General features: G+C 28.7%; 2 protein-coding genes across 2 annotated transcripts in view; one reads left to right on the forward strand and one right to left on the reverse strand.

The window, feature by feature from the left end:
* The first annotated feature begins 244 nt into the window (after positions 1-244).
* LOC118191852 (lactosylceramide 1,3-N-acetyl-beta-D-glucosaminyltransferase A-like) lies at positions 245-2554 on the forward strand. Its single transcript, XM_035362706.2, has one exon. The coding sequence runs from the start codon at positions 559-561 to the stop codon at positions 1642-1644; it is 1086 nt and encodes a 361-aa protein (XP_035218597.1). The 5' UTR covers positions 245-558; the 3' UTR covers positions 1645-2554.
* A 2628-nt stretch (positions 2555-5182) lies between these two features.
* The window catches only part of Ranbp21 (exportin-5-like protein Ranbp21), a 179327-nt gene continuing 167084 nt past the window's right edge, over positions 5183-17425 (reverse strand). The window contains exons 31-33 of the mRNA XM_085825111.1: positions 15983-16195; positions 15312-15416; positions 5183-13796 (exon numbers count right to left, since the gene is read on the reverse strand). Coding sequence (XP_085681237.1) covers positions 13647-13796; positions 15312-15416; positions 15983-16195 — 468 coding nt within the window. The 3' untranslated portion in view covers positions 5183-13646. The remainder of the gene's footprint in view (positions 13797-15311; positions 15417-15982; positions 16196-17425) is intronic.

Below are 17425 nucleotides of genomic sequence, written 5' to 3' on the forward strand. Positions count from 1 at the left end.
CCTGCCTCAGATGAATAAAGCGGAAAATATTAAAGCACATCGAAACAAAATTAGAAAATCAAAATTTTCGAGCACGGCGAAGGAAAAGGAAATCGGTCTGAACTCAAGGTGAAATATAAACACTCATTTAAAGCAAGTTTTCATTAAAAACAAAAAATTATGTAGGTCGATTTAAGCGGAGGTTTTAAACGTCTGGTCCAATCAGACTTATGTACTGGACACACGTGATTCCAACGAAACCCACTCACTTTTACCGCAGGTGGAGCGAAGGTGAAAATGAATAATGCCGTTTAGAAACAGCGCCAGTCGAAAATGGTAAACTAAGTGTGTAAATTTTGAATTTTTTTTTCCATGTGCGTTATTGCAGCAGTTTTTCCAAAAATGACACGCAGAGATTATTATTTTAGAATGGAAACTCAATGGAAATCCAGAAAAGTTACGGGTTTCATATACTGAAATAAAAATTAACATGCGGACAGAACGCATATATTGCTGAAATGCGGAATAAAAGTTTTCTTCAAATACCATTGAAAAGTCGCATTTTACGATTATATTATAATGACTAGATTCACGTCATTAAATAAGTCGAAATTCATTTTCTTCAAACTTTGTTCAGTTTCTGTAACAGGTATTTTATTTATACTGTACTACTGCTACTATTATGATGGAAGCTTCCTGAAAAATGAAAAATATTTTTTAAATAGTGAAAGAGTGACAGGCAACAGCTTACTTGATTTTAGGAATTTTGAGTATATAATAAATAATGATATTTGTAAAGGTAATGTGCACATACTCATACTTGTGCATACTGCTCCTAACCATTTCCATCACAGAAATGTAATTAGAAGCATGTGGGGCAATCTTGGACCAGAATTTCCTGTGATCAAAATAGTTTTTCTTCTAGCAGCAACAGAGGAATTTCAAGCAAATATTGAACGTGAGAATTACTCTTACAGAGACATAGTTCAAGGTAATTTTCTTGACTCTTATCGTAATTTAACATACAAACATGTCATGGGTTTGTCCTGGGCATCAGAATACTGTGCACATGCCAGATATCTTCTGAAAATGGATGACGATATTTTTATAGATGTTTATCAACTGCTTGATTATATATACACAAAATTTAAATATTTCGATTTGGAAAATAATATAGCTTGCTATTTTCAACAACACATGCCAGTGGTCAGGGATCCAGTCAGCAAGTGGTATGTCTCCAAAGAGGAATTCTCATCGGATACTTTTGATGATTACTGCTCAGGATGGGCTTACCTGACAACACCACATGCAGCAAAAACTTTAATTTATTCTGTAAGAAAGCTTCGATATTTTTGGGTTGATGATGTACATTTAACAGGCTCTGCTGCCAAAGCTGCAGGAATCGGCAAAATATCATTAAATTATTTATATGCACTAGAAACAGATGGATTAATAGAATGGGTAAGTAATTCAAATGGTTTAAAATGGGATAAAGTATTTGCTCCAACATGGGGAGATTTAATACTTACCAGAAAGGCACATGAAAAAGCCAAGCAATGTTATATTTCAAAGTGCAAATGCTGCTATGCTCGGAAGACCACTGTGAGACCTATAACTGTTTCTACTACTGTTAAAGGTGTTGCAATACCTCTTCATGCATTTTAAAGTTTATAATAGACTATAAAATTAAAATAAAATGAAAAAATACTATTAAAATTAATTTTACCAAAAAATTCTACAGTTAAAATTTTATTCATAAAAAGTCAATAAATGTGTTTTTTCACTAGCCAATCACTAAATTATAATTGTAATTTAAAAGTTTTTCATCCTAAACATAATGAAAAACAATAGACATGAATTACAAACATTCCATAAAATTTGTACTGAGCAATACTCTTTTTTTAATATAAAAATATTTGAAAAAAAAAAAAAAAACCCAAGAGTTAGTATTATTTATAAAACAAAGAAAATGCTTAGTTACCATATTATTTGTTACAAAAAATGAATTTTCTCTAAAAATATTTGATTTAAGGTTATTCCTAAAAACTCTTTTTTAATAACATATGTACTGAAATGCAAATATGATTAAGAGTAGTAGAGAAATTCAAAAAAAGCTAAGAAATAAAACAAGCATCACTATTAAAAACTATTTAGAAAAATAAATTCATGACTCCGATCAAAACTAAAACTGAAATCATGAATTTTACAGGATGCACATTTATTTGATATAAAATATTTCAAGCAATTTAATTTCAATATATAATTCATATTAAACAAAATTACCACCAAGAAATTATGTTTTATTAATTCCTAGAAATTCTTAAAAAATAAATATAATATTTCTTAGAGAAATGCAAGTGTTAATGATGAACATAATGTTTCACAGAATATTAAACATATTTTGTGGATGAAATTAAAAATTACAATGCTGCAACTGAATGCACAAGCTAAATTTTTTTTATTTTTTGAGAGATGCTAGCATAAAACTGAAAAGATAATAGTTCTTTGTTGTTACTTATAATTTTCTTCTTCTCTTAAAGATACTGTATATTATAAAAAAATATAATTGCCCATGTATTGTTATCTTTGAATTATTTTGAACTTGCTAATTTTTTAAAATTCCGTACACTATTATATGATTACTTGCTAACGCACCCGCTTGATAATATTTGAGGGAGGAAAACAAAATTAACTTTTTTTGGGGGTGGGCAGCGGGGGGATTTTACATAAGCTTATTTTATTTTAATTGCTGAATGAAGAAAGTTTATTTTTTAAATGATTTATTTCAATAAAAATAAATCAATTATTTATGATAAATATATTTCATATTTCTTTTAAAGTTCTTCAAATTAAAATCAGATAAATTTAAATTTCAAAATACTAGTTTATTTACTAATTATTTAATATTCTCTTAGAGTTTAGATTTATTTACCAATGAGTAGTAGTAAAAAAAAAAATAGATTGGGAAGGACAGCATATGCAAAACAATTAGTTTGTCAATGGGCCTCCAGTAATTTAACAGAACATCAAAAAGTGGAGCATGTCAGAATCAGTAAAGAAACTTTAAAATTACTTAATGATGGTGAATACTGCATTACTTTTAAAAATCATACTTATATAAAACGTACATACCATTTTTTGATGTTCCAATACATCATGAAAGCAAAGTATTCCTTCACATGAGAAGAAGCAAAGAAAATTATATAGAATACTTTTACCTCATAAATAATTATATTTTTATTCTAATCAGAAGTTTGTGGCAAAGGAAATGTACATTCACATAATTTAACTGAAATTTGGAGGTAAATAATTAACATTTCTAAGCAGCTATGATAAAAAACAACTTTTATGGTTCTTAATTTTTGAATTTGTGCCATGTTATTAACAAAAAGACATGCACAAAAATACATTCAAGATGGTCTGCGATTTTTAAACAGAAGAAATTATATCAATTATATGTTGCTCTCTCAATTACAAGAAACAAACTTTACAATTTTAGTCTTTCAAAAACGTTTTATGATGAAAATGGGAATTGTAAATAAATTTTTGTTTATGAAATACCTGAAAAAATAAGTAAAGCCAAATGCAATTGAATTTGCTCTTGCAAATAAAACAAACTCAGCCAAACTTAAAAATTACATAAACTTATAATACATATTTCACAAGTCAACTATTCATAGAATCATAATCTAAAAATGCTATTGGTTCTGCATATGCAATACCTCTGTTGTATATATCTAGAAAAGCCCGGTATAAATTAATATGCATTTTATTGAGATACTAGAATTGGTTAAATAGCAGGCATGTCTGCTACTAAGTATAGTGATCTAAAAATTTCATAACAATAGAGCATTAATAAATTAAAATAGCATGAGTTAAAGTTAATTAAAAGAAACAATAAATTGAATTTTAATTCTAATAAATTCAGACGTGATAAGAATGACAATTTAAAATCAGAGTTAGAACTATAAAATTTGAGCTAAAAGCAATAAAAAATATTTTTTTATGCCAAGACTATATACCAGAGCAGTCAATTAGATCTGCATTTTGGAATTCAGCAAAGTTTGAAAGCACAACTAGATTTTCCAACAGCCATAAATCCATATTAACATTATTTTAAAGCAGTGAAACAAGTTTCAAATAAAAGGATACATCTGATAATTTTGCAAAAAGAAATTAAAAAACTTACTTACTTCCTTTTTGACATTCAGCAGTTTTAGTTAACTATATTTCATACAAATATTTTATTTGCATCAGAACCTGTGACAGCCACAAATGGCTCACGAGCTGCGCTGTAACAACCCCTGATACATACATGTTTGTTGAAAATAATTGACTTGAACAATGAAAAAACTATGTTTTTTACAGCCAGAAATTTATTAATTTTAGTACATGACTTTTGTACATTGTTACACAATTACAAATTACGGAATTCAGATGAAACAATAGCCAAATTTTACAACAGCCCTACCAAGAAATAAAAGTAAAAGTCTTCATTTATATCCTCTAACTCACACTATGCAAAAAATAGATGAGTAATTCTAATAAATAAATTGACAGCAACTATTTAAGAGATGATCTCATAAAAGAAGTTATTTCCAGAAATAATTTTTAATGTAGGCAATGTTAATTGATTATAAGCAAGCACTTATAAAACAGTATAATAATGAAAACAAAAATGAATTATACTCACTTTAAACGTTCAGCATTTTACATTTAACTGAAATTTTCAGCTGCTCAATGCTTTTAAATTTGATGAAATTGAGACAGTCACCTCTAGACTTAAATTTTAAAGTTTAAAATACAGGAAAGTTTTTAATTCGAAATATGAGCAAATAGGAATGATAACAAATTTTACAAATAAGTTATGGTTATGCAGTAAAAATGATATAATATCAATATTAACTTCACCATATCATAATCAATCCTATATTTAAAAAATTAAAGATTTAGTCAAGTTATACACCAGAAAATTATTGCAGGATTCAGTTTTTTCCACATCAAATTATATAGTAAATCATAACTAATGCAATATTTAAAAAATTAAAGAAATAAATAAAGTACATTATATTACAAGAAAAATGTTAATAGTATTCAGCTTATTTCACAAAATACAATAAAAACTTATGCTCTGCATTCTTTTCTATTCATAATCACATACTGGAAAAATATGATTCATTTAACAGAACAAACAAACTCCACATCATGCTCAAGCACTTTATTCAAACAAGAAACAACTTACATTACTATGTACAAAATATGTTTTTAGTCAAAATGAGATCAGTGATGAAAAATCAATATTTAAATACTAAGGTATGAATAAATACATAAATAAACAGTAAAGACCAATAATTTGAAAATATTTTAAATTTGGGAGAATAACACACTATAACCTTGTTAAGTCCTAAATTACTGCTTTGCACTTCTAATTTTACACATGATTAAAGTTAAAACTTAAGCAACTATTTTTAGATTTTATCACAAAATGCAAAAATTAAAATAAATGTTTAGTATAAATCTTATTAAACATATAATATTTTCATGTTATAGTATCTATTTACAACACAGTTAGTTATTGCATTGTGAATATCAGTTTTAAAACAATAGCAGCTTATTTTTTATGTCTACAAAGTGTTCATAACAGCAGATGGTAACATTCAACATTCTTTTTTGTGCAATTTTAAATGCTTACAATATTGAGTTAATTTTTTCTTCCTCCTTACAGAACAGAAGAAAATCTGCCAGTATAAGATACAATGGTCTTGAAAGGATTTTACAATTTAACTTTGTTCATAATTTATGATTACCAACCAGTCATGGACACTTAGTTGACAACCACATAGCCGACAGGCACATTTAACCTACAGGACACTCAGCCAACATGGACATTTAAGTCTACAGGACATTTAACCGACATTGACATTTAGCTGACATGACATTTAGCCAACAGCACATTTAGCTGACAATGCTTAATTATAAACAAACAACAACAATAACGAAGGAAAAAAAAGTGACAATATTTTAGTAAAATTTGTTCATATTTTTCTGAAAAAGAAAATACCTAACGGTTTATCAACAAGTATCATATTTTTGAGATAATTTAATGTGAAAGAAACTGTAGATTTTAAAATCAGACACAAAAGCAAACTTATTTTGCCATAGATTTTGATATCAATTTTGACAGTCCTTATATTCCAGAAGTGTGAAAGAAAATTTCAGCAGTCGGAAAAGTTAAATAACTTTATATGGAAAGAAACAGCAGAGCAAAGAGAATACAAACGTAAAGTAAACTGGATTTGAAGCCTTTTACATTACCAAAAATTTTTCTTCTTTAGTAAATGACATTAGGTTTTCAAGCCTTTCAAAATTCTAACACCTTACTTTTTCCTGTTTCATTATTATTTTCTGTGACAAATCACATTACATTTGCTTTTGTGTTTCTCCAATCATTTCTTTCTTGCGACTGCTGAAATTTTGTATCCCAGTTCTGAAATATGGAGCCTGAGAGCACAAACTACATAGCAATAAAGTCACTGAACATTGGCAGTTCATGCTGGTTGCATGGGTGCTTTTGTGTCTTTCTCCATGTGTAATGAGCATATGAGCTAGTTTTCCCTAGAAAGTCTCTCTTTTTTTAGGCAGATAGCCCTTGGCTTTGTTGGAATTAAATATATTAAATAAACCAAACCAAACTGAAATATAGAGACCTGTCTGATTACTCTCCAAATTGATTTCAAAATCTACACTAAAATATGGTTGCTTTTCTGTTTAATTTTAAAATCCAGAGTTTCTTTAAAGTAAAAAATATGGTACTTATTCATAAACCCTCTCGTGGGTACCCTGGAAATAGCCCCTTTTCCCTATAAATATGGATATATTTTACTAAAACATTGTAATCTTTTTTTGCCTATATGTATGTGTTATCAAGTACACATATTGCTAAATGCCCATGTCGGTTGAATGACCTGTTGGCTATGTATCCCTATCAGCTGAGTATCAGTGTTGGCTAAATGCCATATTGGTTATATGACCAAGTGAGTTTAGTGTTCTGTCATCTAAGTGTTATGGACCCATTAACAACTTAACAATATGCTCTGGATCACTGACACTACTAAAAAAAAAAAAAAAAAAAAAAAAAATGTATACATTACATTATTATTCTATAATATTACAAAATCTGTACATTATAGATAAATACAGTTTAAAAAAAGCATCTGAATATACTTTTCATCTTAATACATAAATACATCCCATTATTTCATACATTATATGGAATTCAGCTTATTTTTTACTATTATATATAGATATACTTTCTGACATACTTAATTGCTTTCAGGTAATAGTTCAAAATATATATTTTAAATGAGCCATTTTTATATAGCAAGATAAAATTATTAAAATTAAATTTTACTACATAAGAATTCGTTGCATAGCACATGCCATCTAAATTCTCTCAGTTCCAGTAAATTTCCAAACCTCAGAAATTTTAGTCTTCACATTCTCTAGAAAGGAACTTTTTGCATAACAAGTTTCTGCTTCCTCAAGTTAATTCTAATCAAGTACACACAATTTAATCTATTATAGCAATGTTACACGGACTGCTTAAATTTATTAATGGATTGAAAACAATGTTTATTTAACATAGTCTACATAATTTATTTAATTACATAATATTACCTACTTCACTATATTTTTACGCATTTGTTTTCTTTTTATTGGCTATGTTACGTTTCACATTCAAAATCTGGTACAACATGCATTCAAATGGGGTATGTGCAAGAGAAAGACAGAGAATGAAGAGCAGAAAAGACAATATAATGTCAATTCTACTTTCTAATAAGAATGGTCCTCAATCGCTACATAACTTGTAACTGAACAAACTACAAAATGTTTATTTAAAAATCTAAATGTTATTGCTTTTTAGGCATAGTATAATTTCAAAAGAACTTTTAAAAATTTTCATACAAGAATGTATTTTATAGACTGGTAAACTATTAACAGGAAAGGTGTCCTTTCGCATTAATCCCTTTGCAAAATTTCTCTGAATGAATTTTAAATTTGCCAGAATTCCAATGTTGGTTACTACCAAGCAGTTGAGAAACATCTGATATTCTATAAGCAATGCATATCAAATGCTAAATAGAAAAGAAATTAAAAAAAAAAAAAAAAAAAGAAAAAAAGAAAACTGATTAATGTAAAAATAAAAGTTTACTATTATTTCACGGTTATTTGATTAATTTGCAATTTAAATTTAGCACTAAGTGTAATTTGTAAAAAGTGTACATATTCATATTAATTATGAATTTCAGTATTTTCTCTTCATACTTCTTTTCATATTTTTCAACTTATAGTGCAGAAAGGAAAAAAAGAGTTTCAAAATTCATTGATAAAAAAACATTCTGCCACTGAAAATTTTTTTAGGAATTGTTTTTGTAACCTCTTTGAAATGTCAAAAATATTCGCATAAAAAGTACTGGCTTGACTGTATTTTATTACACGTGAACAGTAAGGATATTTCAGAATGACTGGAAATTCTAATTGAAAGAAAATTATATTGACATTTCTGATATGGCATAAGCATCAAAGAAGTCAGAGGTAGAATCACAAGTCTCACAAAATATTCCACGCTAGCAAAAAATTTAAGGATTAAGGCACAGCCAATCATAATGCAGTGAAAGTCCAGCATACTTAATTTTCTTCTTCAGCAATTTAAAGCTCTTGTTAAAAACTGCTAGAATACTAGAGCTGTATTTCTTTTGATGGCTTATAAAAAGAGCTAAAAATTACTATTATGGTATAGAAATATTATAGACAACAAGAGGAAATTTTTCTTCATTAAAACCAAAACTGCACTGAACTGCAGTTCTGAAGCCATTCATGAATGCAGTTTGCATTCATTAATTCTGTCTGAATATTGTTAATGATAACAATTGCTGCAATGTTTACTCAAGTGTGATTGTTCAGTTACTACAGCACATCCCTTTTATGACATAAAAATTAATTATCAGACTTACATAATCACTAAGACTTTAGCTCTTTCTTCAGAGCTAATGTCACAATATATTCCAAGTAAGCATTCCTGTCAGTGAAGACATTTAAGAGCATTAATACATCTTAAATTCACATACATTTAATATACATATCTTAATTTTAAGACGGAAAAGAAAGATAAAAGCTTTGCAAAAAGCTGTTATGCAATATTTAAAATTTTGTATTGTTTTTGAGCTTGATAACTTTTATACTATTTAATTTTCCTGTGCATCTTATGATACAAAATTTCTTTTCAACGTAAATAAAATTCCATCAGTAGTAAAATCACTATATAAAATATAACAACAGAAAAAAAAAAAAAAAAAAAAAAAATGACCATTAATGCAGTATGAGAAAGGTTCTCTAGTAAACCATCAGCATTATTAAATACACTTAAGACTGCTATGACTATGAAACAGTATGAATAATGATAATAAAGCACTAGCATACACAGTATGCAGCTCAGAAATTACAAAAAATATATATAACTGTGGTTAGGGTAGCCTACTATGGTACCAAAAGGCCTGGGTTTAAATCCCGGAGAAGACATGAATGAATGTTTGCAAATGTATAGCGTTGGTGCGGCATGGTGGCACTCTAAATATGCGGCGAGCCTCTCGTGTGGATTGGTGGGAGATCCCCAGATCCTCCCCGAGGTGCTCTCCCTCAAAATTGGGGGTAGAAAATAGAAGTCCAACCTCCCTTCAGAGTAAGCTCTGGCAACTATTGTTCCATGTAATGTGGGCACAACAACAACAACAACTAAATTCAATTTTGAAATCATATATTACCCATCTCCCAATCCACGGTAAAACCAATAAATAAAAAATAAAGCAGAATTATAAAAATAAAACAGCTGTAAAACATTTATGAGTTTTTATTTTATTTTCCTAACAGTTACTTTTATTTTGAAAACAGCCTTTCTTTTCAACTCTGATTTCTTAACCCATGCTTTCTTGCCAGAATGAGACTTCAGTTTTGCACATTAAGTAGGGTAGAAAGCTACTATTTAAGCTGAGGGCTGACTTACTTCAGACAAAGAGTCTTCTGCTTTTACACTACGCTGTTTTGCTACAAGTTGCTATTTTACAGCTGTGCATATTATTTGACTGTTAATCTACATCAGTGATAATAGCCAAAAGCCATCTACACATTAAATGGAACTGTGCAACTTCAGTTGATTTTTACGTTCTTTTTTTGAGTAACTGCCAAAAGTATTGGCATCATACTGCAAGCACACAAAGGGCCTTCTGTGAACTGTTCTTGAATGAATAAAAGGTTTTGTTTACATTATTTATTGTGAAACGAAATAATTTCAATAGAACAGAAAAATACAACGTAAAGAAAGGAATAAATAATAAGGAAATTTTTTGTGGAAGAAAGGTTTTGTAAAAAAAATCTCATTAAAGTATTTGATGTTGACAGCATGACTTCCTTGTACAGCCTATTATTAAATTATATGCATTTTTCGCTACACTTCATTTTAACTTATTTCCAAAAATTTCATTACTGATATACTTTTCATTTAATCAATACAATTCTCATTTTGCAGCAAGGCAAAGTACATAAAAACTCAATGCATCTTCATTACAAATTGCAAAGTACAGAAAAACCTAAAACACCAAAAACAGTTAAAAGTAGTTTTGAAACAAATTTTAAAATTAAAATTGGTTTCTATGTCAAAACAAGCAATTCAGCCAACGGGCAAAACGACCAAATTTTCAATGCACAAATTTTAAAGTTAACTTTTGTTTCCACTGGGCACAAATACTACCAAATTTTCAATGCACAAATTTGAAAGTTAACTGGGCACAAATACTAAAGTAGGCATGTCAACTGACTTAATTCACTATTCCACTGAGAGTTTGAAATGTAAACAAATGACAGCCTCATTAGTCCTAGCATCACTTAAACTTTTAAATGTTCATAATTCTTAAACTATTGCATGCAGATTAACTAAAGGTATAAAAACCTTAATCTGAACATAGGAAAAACAAAATTCATCCAATTTTAAAGCAAAAAATGCACAATTTGCTAGCACATAAGAATAAAAATAATAAGCTCACCAAGCCGGATAACTGGTAATATATATGTGAGAAGCACATGCCTTGAACGCTGATGTCACACAAGTTGCTACCGTCACAGTGCAGAAAGAAGCAAACAAATTGTGGCCATGGATGAGAGTAGATGTTTCTCATGTAAGAAAAGCTAACAAGCTTACCTGGTCACAAGACAGATCCTGCATGGTTGAATCTTCCTGGAGCCTTTGAGAAGGTTGGTGAAATATAGCCTTCCAAATGTGTCATGGCATCTGGGAAATGTTTGCGAAGCTTGATCTCTGAGATGATTAATTACAAGGTATGTGAAAATTTAGATGTGAACTGTTCATTGTTATGCGAACCCTGTTTAAACTTTGCTATCTTCCATGAGATCACCAACAATCATGTTAAATTCATATTACCAGCTTTCATTTCATCATAGTAGATTAGTTTATACTTTTGTCTCATGCTTTAGTCATCCATTAAAACCCCATATACATATATGTTTGGTGTGCCAATTGCAACGAAAAGGGAGCTCCACAACTACATGTTACAGCAGTCTCTTATACAAAATTTCAACATTCTATGGCTACTCATTTTTGAGTTATGTGAGATACATACATATGTTAGTACAGATGTCATGAAAAAAACTCTCTTCTGAACCCATTTTACAATCAGTTTTGGAAAAAAGAGTCCTTTATTCTTCCCAGACATATAGATGTCAATCAAAAAATCAATTAAATGTTATCGATAGCAGTCAATATGAATATTTTTGTTGAAATATGACACCCCAGCTTTTGTGATTACAACACACAAGGAAGCAAAAATTTACTTGTCTAATGTCAAAAATTTGGAGTAATTTTTCTGCTCTTAAATGACAAAAACAATTACCAATAACAAATACCTTTAGCAGCAAAGTTTTCCTTAAAATGAGTTAATATATTATTGCAGCCATTCTAATTTTTTTATACCCAATACTCATAAACTAAACTAACCCAACTGGATTAATAGGATTACTACCAATTCAAATAATTCTGAATTTATATGGTAATTTTTCCAGTCTTCCCCATTCATTTTTAACTCATCAGGAATTTTTAGAAGCATACTTTTTATGAATCTATTCTTATTCACCACTGATGTAACTTATTTGCTTAATGTAAACAAATTAGTGATAATGAAGTTTAACAGTGTGTATAAGTTTAAGCTTAATATCTGAAAAATTGTGCACAAATAACTCAAAAATGATTTAAAAAAAACAGATAAATAAAATTTAAAAAAATTGCAGCAATTTATAATCCACATTTAACATTTAATTAAAAAAATATGTTTAAAATATATATTATATTTTTGTTTACTTTTGTACGCTAATAAATTTGATGCCATGCCATTCTTCCTGAAAATTCATTAAAATGAGCATGCATTAAATATATAACTGATATACTTTTCATTTAATCAATACAATTCTCATTTTGCAGCAAGGCAAAGTACATAAAAACTCAATGCATCTTCATTACAAATTGCAAAGTACAGAAAAACCTAAAACACCAAAACAGTTAAAAGTAGTTTTGAAACAAATTTTAAAATTAAAATTGGTTTCTAATATTCTAAAATTAAAATTGGTTAAAAAAATCATCCCAATGGATTCGGGAAGGATCAAAATGGACATTTCTGTTGAAATACCTGTTCTGTTGTACCTGATTTTTTTTTTATTAAAAATAATAAAGTCCTTTTTAATAACAGATTTAAACAAAATTTATCTATAGTTCCATTAGAATACAATCACATTTTCTGTTGAGCTATAAACCACTGCATTTGTACTGAAGAGTGACAGAGTGCTATTCATGTATCACAGTTAGATGACATTCTACAAAAGCACATGCTGATTGAGAAATTTAAGGTGATATTCTTTGGGAAACCTTTCACTTTACAAGAAAATTCTAATCTTGCAAAACAGTTATACTTTGAATGAAATCATTTCTCATTTACAATCTTTCATAACATGAAATCACTTTTATATATCTAACAAGACAAACAACTGAACATTACTAGTAATTTTTAGAGGAAAAAGACAAATATTTCCTTGTCTGGCCAAGCACATTCCAAGGATTCTTCGAAAAAGTAGATAAGGTAAACTGCATGGAATATCACATGTAATTTAAAAATCTTAACATATTTTCTTAGAAAATATAATTATATTACGCTTGATTATCTGCACTGCAAGATATCTTTTGAAATATAAATATATGACACACAATGCATAATCTCATAAAGTTCTACTCAGCACTTTACAAAGATGATATTCCTTTTGATGTTAATACACCATTTTACATAATTCTCTTGCTTTGAATCTGCTTTAAAATCCCATACACTAGCAGTTTTTTTTTTTTTTTATGAACGTAGCAATTTTCATGCAATACATGTAATTAACAAATCAACAGCAAATAAAAGAAATAAATTAATTTAACAAAGTTTCACATCAACTGAAATCACAAATTTACACATCCATTCACATGTACAATGTTACAAGAATTTATTTACCCTTGGACATTTAGCATCACATATACAATGCTTCAGACACAGAAATTTACAAATTTAAAATCAGCTTCCTTCATTAGAAGAAAAAAGGCTGCACAGTCCTAAAGTTTCATCATCTATAGCATCTATCGAACTTTTTTTCTTTGGTATAAAAGGCAAAGGACACAAGTTTTTTATCACTATATTCCTTTTATGATGCTGTCCAATGTTCTTCTACAAAAACAGAAAATAAACAAATACCTTAAAAAATAACACTTCAAAGGATTCAATAAAAACTAGCTGTTTAATCACTGTTAACTGCTACACTCATACAGTGAAAAATATACATAGAACTTTATTTTAAAAGCATTAGCATTTCTTTTGACTATGCAATAAAGATTATATGTAGGCACCACGACCATTTTGTATGCCCTATTAAATTTATTCACACTTTTTGCTGCATTTCATTTCAACTTATTTCTGTGAATTATTCTAACTTAATTAACCAGTCTCTCAAGAAAAACTGAAAATGACATCAAAAATTGCATTCATACGGGAGTTAAATTTCCTTTAATTTTATTTTTGCATAAAAAACAAACATAACTGTAAACCTTTCTAAACATAACTATAGGAACCGGGAGACCACATTAAAAGTTAGATTTCATTATTCATCAAATATTAATTTTTTAAGATTTGACATTGCGAAAACACGAATATTTTCATCATTTGAAACACTTCTGTAACTGGGTAAGGGGATGGGTTTATACTATATATATGTAAGAAAAAATAAAGAATACGTAAAAGATTAAATTAGCAGAGAAAATTAATTCCCTTCTGTATTCTACAAATAGTAACCTCTATTTGCACTGCGTCATTTCGACAAAAATCTATGACTCTTACATAATTCTGATGATGTAAATGAAACTAAAACTCACACAGCCAATAGCAATTTTACAACAATATTAACCATCCAATCAAAATGCATTGAAAACCAAAACTAACTCAGTCTGAATTAAGATTTCACTTTGAACATAACGCACTTGCTTTCAATGCTTTGGCCTAGCTGGACTTTTGTCTGTCTGCTTCTTCCTTCTTGCAGCAAAGTTATCAGAAATGTACACTTTTTGTTAAGCACAATAAATGTGCCAACATGTTGTGGCCACAACATGTTTACTGAAATAAAGTTTAAATTAAATATACCTTGACTGCCAAATTTCTTACGAATCGGCAGGTTAGCATTCTACGGCATCAAAATCCTAGCTGTTCATTGTGGAGACAACCACCTGCATTCTATTACAGAATATATTATGTATATATACATAAACATATGTCTGGCTCTGCTGATCGCAATAAAAAATGGAAGTGCATAACTAGATGGTATATTAGTCTCATATATAATATTTCAATGCTCTACACGACTAAACGTTTTTGAGTTATGCAAGACGCATGTATGACATGAAAAGATTCTTTTTGAATCCCTTTTAAACGTTTTTAAAATCTGTTTTGGAAAAAACAAACTTTTTTTTTTGTCTGTACATACGGGTGTGGCATTAAAAAAAAATCATCCCAATGGATTCGGGAAGGATCAAAATGGACATTTCTGTTGAAATACCTGTTCTGTTGTACCTGATTTTTTTTTTTTTTTTTTTTTTTTTTTTGGAATTACAATGCATGTCATTTTTTCCCAAACTATTGTAATACGCCATAAAAAAATAAAGGCAAAATTTGATGAAATGAATAAATACATACCCCAATAATTTTTGAAATAGCATTCCTAAAAACTTCCTTTTTCCTTTTTTCATGGTTAGGTCTTTTACATTGCTCTACTGTGTTAAAAAAAGTATTTTCCAATGCCTAGATAAATTTAAAAGAATTTATTAAAATATATGAAAGAGATCAAAGTATGTATAATTTTAACCAGTTTTAAAGAGAAGGGTTAATTCATTTCTTTGAGTGACCCCTTGGTGACACAATCCTCATAGGAAGAGTTAATAGGAAGTAATCTGACCTGCAGAAGTAACCTGCAGACATTGCCAAATTAATATTGCTTTTTATTACTTACTGACACACATTTATAAGCCACATAATAACTTCAAGCACTGAACTGTATCATTACAGTTTTCAATGCATAATTCTGAAGACAGCACACAGTAAGCAGTTGACAGAGGTAAAACGGATAAGCAAGCATAATACAAAATGAAGGACTATTTAAAAATAATTAAGGTTTTAGTTTAGAGTGTTCAGTTTTGAATTAGCTGTATCATCTAGTATTATGGAAAGGGGAAACACCCATATTAAAACAGAGAATCAAGAAACTATTGTAAATAAAAGTTAGTATTTTGCTTTACACATTTTTTATTTTACATAAATAAATAATATTACACAGAAAATAAAATAATATAGAGTAATATCATACATACATTCACAAGCTCAGGTTCACAAGCAACAGAAGAAATCAATGTCTCCCGTAGTTCTGGAAATTTAGGCCTTAAATTTCCGTACACAGAAACAGCAAGGGATAACATTGAACCTTGATTAGCATCATGTTCCCCTAATTCTTGAAGCCCGTATAAGATACTCTGAAGTAGGTAATTTGCTTCTTGCACATGCTGAACAAGGTTATCCTCTAGAAGCTTTAGGGAAGAATTATTATTATTAAAATTAAATTAGATAAAAATAACAAATGCATAACAAACAAATTATAATTTTATAATCACCCATCTCTAAACTAAACATAATTTATTTCATGTATACGTTTCTGTAAAATGGGAAAAAAAATAAAAAATCAATTAAATAAATAAATAAATAAAATAATAATAAAAAAATGGAAATTCAGATTTTGATGAAATGATTTGTTTAGGTTTTTTTATATTCTTGCTGAGCTTACAGTCTTCCCAGTCTGCTCTTGCGCTCACTTCTGCTAACTTTATTATTAAGCACCATTTTCTTCATAATTATGCCATATACAATTCAACACCAAAATTATAAAAATTTTAAAAGCATCGTAGCAGCATATGTTGAGAATTCTTGATGCAGTGTTAAGTATTGGCATATGTTTTTCTGTTTTTTTTCAGTCTTTTCTCAGTTCATTATATCAATTTTCAGTTTACTTAAAAAGATGACTTACAAAACTTATTTTTGTGTCTTCTATTATTAACATTTTGTGTATTAACTTTATTTATTAGATATCACATTCTTCCTACTTATGGAGAAAAACTTCAATTCAACTCCAAAATCACAATATATTTAAAAACAGCATATCTTAAGAATTTTCAATATACAATCTTGCATGCTGGTGATAAAAGTATTTTATTCTGTATACTGTCATCATTGCTCGCTTTTAAATCATCGAGTCTGTTAATAAAAAATTCATTAAAGTTTTATGAAATTCAAAATTTGCGCTTGTTTGGTTCGAGGATTTAATGGTTCTAGGTAATGTCGTTTTTCCACGATGCGACGGACATACATACATGTATGCAGATTCTTCAAATTTCTTTCAAAATTCTTCAAATATAATACAGGATGATAGTATTTGGTGGCAACAGTTTGAAAAATTATTTGCCATTTACAGTGGATGACACAAAATTCCGTTTTTAGACTAGTCGCCTTTTTGGACTAAAAAATTAGAATCCCAATTCAGGGCTAAGATTTAATAATCATTTTTAAATACTTCCTGAATTACTTGAAAAAGGTGCTTAAACAATCTTTTTATACTATACCATCTGTCAAATATCAATGAATCGTTTTAAGTGTAAGCCTTAAAGTAAATTATTTACCACCTTAAAGTAAACCTGGTTTATAATGAATAGACTTTTTTGGATGAACCCAATTTCTTAAATACTTAATAATATTTTATATAACTT

This window comes from Stegodyphus dumicola, chromosome 10, assembly GCF_044657685.1.
Source record: "Stegodyphus dumicola isolate Sdum_Otavi_A_Nest chromosome 10, ASM4465768v1".
NCBI lineage: Eukaryota > Metazoa > Arthropoda > Arachnida > Araneae > Eresidae > Stegodyphus > Stegodyphus dumicola.

What these genes read in the sequence shown, in the direction of transcription:
- LOC118191852 (XM_035362706.2), top strand. Translation starts at nt 559, where the DNA reads ATGACTAGATTCACGTCATTAAATAAGTCGAAATTCATTTTCTTCAAA.